The sequence below is a fragment of the Panicum virgatum genome, chromosome 8N (assembly GCF_016808335.1).
Source record: "Panicum virgatum strain AP13 chromosome 8N, P.virgatum_v5, whole genome shotgun sequence".
Lineage (NCBI taxonomy): Eukaryota > Viridiplantae > Streptophyta > Magnoliopsida > Poales > Poaceae > Panicum > Panicum virgatum.
The window spans coordinates 7,606,573-7,611,942 of NC_053152.1; the positions used below are offsets into that span (position 1 = coordinate 7,606,573).

Below are 5,370 nucleotides of genomic sequence, written 5' to 3' on the forward strand. Positions count from 1 at the left end.
ACGTGGTAAAAAAAAAAGAGAGAGTAAATGTAAATAGCAGCTGAATACAAGTCAAAACAGCAGAGCTCCGGGGGTTTAAAGTCCTGGAGGTCATCATTCAGTCGACAGTCGTCGGTAAAACCTTCTTTCATGGAGATCAGTGTAATAATATGCTGGAGTATCTGGACAGTCTGAAATGCACATATCTTTGAAAATGAAGTCCCATCAATTAATCCAGAATTACAACGAAGTCTTCAAAGCGACCTTTGCATTGCGCCTTCATAAGCGAAGCCAAAATACTTTCCAGAGATAAGCTATGCATGGCTAGAAGCTTTCATGTAATCCTTCTTTTGTTCTGTTTTCTACATATGTAACTTTTTGACTTCCTTTAAATTTATATAATCAGTAGGGGATAATCCCCTGCTGTTATCCTCAAAAACAAATACAGAATTCACGTGATTCAAGAAAAAAGAGAGTAAATAATAGAATAATAGGTTACACGCGAATCAGAAAAAAAAGAGTACATGCACACCGACATACAAATAATCTGCCAATAACTGAAAATACAAGTCACTATACCACGGTATATAATTTTAGTTATTTATAGTCCACGGTAGAAATGTTTGACTCAGGGCGACCAAGATAGACTTATATTTTCAATCGAAGTAGAAAACATGTCACGCACGGTCTATGTATATATAAGCAATAGCAGGCTATTTTTTTGATGGCAAGGCTATGTTGTTGAGTTGCAGCTGTTAAGCTTGTCCTAATATAATAAACAAAAAAAAGGATATGGTAAATGTCAACAAACCTGCTACTTTGTACTCCCTCCGTTCCAATTTATAAGACATCCCAAGAATCTTGGAGAGTCAAAGCAATCTCAAGTTTGACCAAGATTATAGAAAAAAATATAAAAATTTATGATATCAAATTGATGTACTATAAAAATATAACTAATAAAAAATCTGATGGTACTTAGTTTATATAATATAAATGTCATTATTTTATTATATAAATTTGGTCAAACATAAAAAATTTTGACTCTCCAAGATTGTTGGAATGTCTTATAATTATAATTTGGAACGGAGGAAGTAGGAGGCAACAGTTTGAACAAAGTTACGGGTTATGTGGAAACCCGGCAAACGTCGGCGAGAAAGCTAGCTAAAGGCCCATTAGGACAGTGAAAGGAGGGAAAAAGATTTGCAAGAAGCATGCAGAATGTGTGCGAGAATTTACAGATGACTGATGAGGTGTTTGCTAGTATCTGCCAGTGTTGGCAGCAGCAGACCAGCAGTGGAAGTTAGAAAGAAAACAAGACTTCTATCTCTTCCTTTCCACACGGCGACTCGATGAGCCAGCCACTGGTACTGCCGCCACCACCACCATGAACGCCGTCATCAAATGCTCCTCTCCCTCTCCCTCTCGTCGTCGTCGCCTCATCTCTATAAACCGCCGATCCAATCCTCTCATTCACCAAAGACCAAACACACATTCATTGCTCACCACAGCAAGCTAAAAATCGCCATCTACTTACTAAATCAGGCAAGTGTTGCCATTATTATTGTTTCAAATTAGCAAGGTAGCTTCTTCTTCGAGCATCGGAGGCCGGCGGTGATGGCAGCGGCGGCGGCGAAGCCACCAAGACACCTGAGCCGGGAGGCGACGGAGGTGTCCGTGGAGGCGGGGAGCCGCGGCTGGACGACGACGGGCGGCCGCGGCGAACGGGCACCATGTGGACGGCGAGCGCGCACATCATCACGGCGGTGATCGGCGCCGGCGTGCTGTCGCTGGCGTGGGTGATGGCGCAGCTGGGCTGGGGCCCGGGGCTCGTCGCCATGGTGGTCTTCGCCGCCATCAGCTACTACACCTCCACGCTGCTCGCCGAGTGCTACCGCTCCGGGGACCCCGTCGCCGGCAAGCGCAACTACACCTACACGGAGGCCGTCCGCGCCATCCTCGGCGGCGCCCAGGTCAAGCTCTGCGGCGTCATCCAGTACGCCAACCTCGTCGGCATCGCCATCGGATACACCATCGCCGCCTCCATCAGCATGCTGTACGAACTAGCCTTCGATTCCATTATTCTGAATTTTTTATAGCGAACAAGCTGAAGAATGATCCATGCTTTCAGGGCGATCAAGAGGGCGGATTGCTTCCACGACAAAGGGCACAGGAACCCGTGCCGGAGCTCGAGCAACCCCTACATGATCCTCTTCGGCGCCGTCGAGATCGTCTTTTCGCAGATCCCGGACTTCGACCAGATATGGTGGCTCTCGATCGTCGCCGCCGCCATGTCCTTTACCTACGCCACCATCGGCTTCGCGCTCGGGATCGCGCAGACCGTCGCCAACGGGGGGTTCCGGGGCAGCCTCACCGGCGTCAGCGTCGTCGCCGGGGTGTCGCCGCTGCAGAAGGTCTGGCGCAGCCTGCAGGCCTTCGGCGACATCTCCTTCGCCTACTCCTACGCCTACATCCTCATCGAGATCCAGGACACGATCCGGGCGCCGCCGCCGTCGGAGGCGGCGGTGATGAAGCGCGCGACGATGGTGAGCGTGGCGACGACCACCTTCTTCTACATGATGTGCGGGTGCATGGGGTACGCGGCGTTCGGCGACGGCGCCCCCGACAACCTCCTCACGGGGTTCGGCTTCTACGAGCCCTTCTGGCTCCTCGACGTCGCCAACGCCGCCATCGTCGTGCACCTCGTCGGCGCTTACCAGGTCTTCGTCCAGCCGCTCTTCGCCTTCGTCGAGGCGCGCGCGGCGGCCCGGTGGCCTGGCAGCCGGTTCCTGTCCCGGGAGGTGAGGGTCGGGCCGTTCGTCCTCGGCGTGTTCCGGCTCACCTGGCGCACGGCGTTCGTGTGCCTCACCACCGTCGCCGCCATGCTGCTCCCCTTCTTCGGCGACGTGGTGGGCTTGCTCGGCGCCATCTCCTTCTGGCCGCTCACTGTCTACTTCCCCGTCGAGATGTACATCGCGCGGCGCGGCGTGCGCAGGTGGAGCACGCGGTGGGTCTGCCTCCAGACGCTCAGCGCCGCGTGCTTCCTCGTGTCCGTCGCCGGCGCCATCGGCTCGACGGCCGGCGTCGTGAGCGCGGTCAAGCTGCACCGGCCGTTCAGCGGCTACCAGGGTTAAATTTTTCGGTCGAATTTCGCCGAAATTCGGTGTTTTTTTTCGTTTTCGCTAGTTACCGGGAAGAGAAATTTCGGTATTTTTCGCTATTTTTCGTTTTCAAATTTAAAAATTCAAAAATATTTATAAAAAATTCGAAAAAAATATGATAAAAAACTAGGTGTTCTTCTGAGCAAATAGGACTAGAACACACTCAAATCTAAAATCATTTGCTAGGCTAAAATTACATTTTAGTTGAAAAACAAGATTATTTGTAGTCTAATGAGGTAGAATTTATAGTTTTTTAGTATCCGACGCAGCTTGGCATTTCTCCAGACCCCTCCTCGCTCTATACAAATTACATTTTAGGAATTCTCTATACAAATTGAATAAAAAAAAATTCAAACACTGTCACATGAATTGATAACCAATTCAAATCATGTTTGTCCTGGATTTAAAACAACTTTCAATTGGATCAACTAATGTCCCTGAAATTTAATAGGCATATCCGCAATAACAAGAATAATAAAAGTCTAGTTGAGACCTAAGAGAGAAAATGGAAGTTGTCACATGAAATGACAAGACTTTTAATTGGTAGTTTTTGAAATAATTAAATAACTTTCAAACCATTGCTCAAATGAAAAAGTTTCTGAAACAAAAGTTGTAGATCTCGAAAAACTGAACAAAGTTGGTATTCAAAAGTTTTTCATTTGACCTCCGAAACAGTACGAAAATCACAACGGACATCATTTTCCGGTCGAAATCACCGAAATTTCGGTCGAAATCACCGAAATTTCGGTCGGAATTCACCGAAATTTCGTTTTTTGAATTTGAATTCTCTTTCCGTTCGGAATTAGCGAAATTCGGCGAAATTTCGGCCGAAATTTCGTTTTCGGGAGTTGGCGGGATTCGGTAGAAAAACGAAAAGGTGAACCCTGGCGGCTACTAGCTATGACTTGCTAGAGCATGCTTCGCTCCATCCGTTGCAATCACAAGCTAGATAGCACTTTTTATGCAATTTTCTCCCCTTAGAGCAACTCCAAGAGACTAGTTAAAAAGAGAAGTGCAAACCTCGTCCAAACCTACTAAAAAATATTTCAAAAAATTCTGAGAAAAATCATGAATGTGCTTCTCAGCTTACCTCATCTATATATATAATTTCATGGTCAAATTCATCTTACCCTAGAAGTTACAAAAAAGACAAATTTTCTGACAAACAGTAATAGTTCAAATGCACCGCAAATTTGTCTTTTTTTTTTAACTTCTAGGGTAAGATGAATTTGACCATGAAATTTTATATATGGATGAGGTAAGCTGAGAAGCACATTCATGATTTTTTCAGAATTTTTTGAAATATTTTTTAGTAGATTTGCACGGAGTTTGCACCAAAACTTGGTTTGCACTAGATACGTTTCTCTATATTTCGATTTAACTAGTCAAATAGCTAAGAGCATCTGCAAGAGCTCTTGTATCTTGGTGAGTTAGCTAAAAAAAGAAAAGGGAGACAAAAAAACCCATCCAACAGAAAGGCTATCTACCTCGTCTTCTATCCTCGTCTTCTATCCAGGAGGCGCCGCTGGGCATCTTTACCTAGCGCTGAGCATTAGCAATCCCTGCTTGCGTGTGCGCCCCGTCATTCCCGTACTCTCGCTCCTCCATCCCGCCCCCTTGCTCCAATCCCGCAGCTCTGTGCCGTCCTCTGTCGCTTGCTCCACACCGCCGCTGGCGGTCCCGCGCGCCTTCCCTGCTCCCGCCCGGAGCTCCCCGCTACCCCTACAGTTTGCTCCTCACCGCCGCCACCGGTCCCGCGCGTCACCCCTTGCATGCAGCTCCGCCGCCCCCACCACCTGCTCCCGTCTGCCGTGTCGCCATGGGAGAGAGGTCCACTCGAGCGCCGAGCCCACCGTCGCTGGCGCCCGCTCTGCGAGCGCGCCAAGGTGGCGGCGGAAGGTGGCCATGAGCCAAGGGATGCGCAACTGTAACACCCCATCCGGATACTCCGGCCGTAGGCCCGGAAACTCCGGACAAAACGGTTGAGGCGTCTTTAAATCCAAGTCTTAGCCTCTCCACTCTCACTCAGCTCTCTCTTCTTCTTCCCCGAGCTGCGCTCATTCCCCCATCGCCCCACCATCGATATCCACCTTCGGCCGCTGGATCGTCGATTCCTTCCACAAGTATCTTCCTCTCCTCGTTCTCCACCTTTCCCCAAGCCCGTTTGATCCATTCCTCGGTCGGAATGGCTCCCCACGGACATCCTCCATTGTTGGCCGCTTGAAGCTCCGCC

At 48.6% G+C, this 5,370-nt stretch overlaps 1 protein-coding gene across 2 annotated transcripts; it reads left to right on the forward strand.

The window, feature by feature from the left end:
- The first annotated feature begins 1,248 nt into the window (after nucleotides 1-1,248).
- LOC120686435 (amino acid permease 3-like) lies at nucleotides 1,249-4,637 on the forward strand. 2 transcript variants are annotated; one of them, XM_039968635.1, is made up of 3 exons: nucleotides 1,249-2,032; nucleotides 2,108-3,093; nucleotides 4,025-4,637. In XM_039968635.1, the coding sequence occupies exons 1-3, from the start codon at nucleotides 1,710-1,712 to the stop codon at nucleotides 4,033-4,035; spliced, it is 1,320 nt and encodes a 439-aa protein (XP_039824569.1). In that variant the 5' UTR covers nucleotides 1,249-1,709; the 3' UTR covers nucleotides 4,036-4,637. The 2 variants fall into 2 exon arrangements, with proteins under 2 accessions (XP_039824569.1, XP_039824568.1); XM_039968634.1 differs by having other exon boundaries at nucleotides 1,250-2,032; nucleotides 2,108-3,101; nucleotides 4,033-4,637.
- The last annotated feature ends 733 nt before the right edge of the window (nucleotides 4,638-5,370 follow it).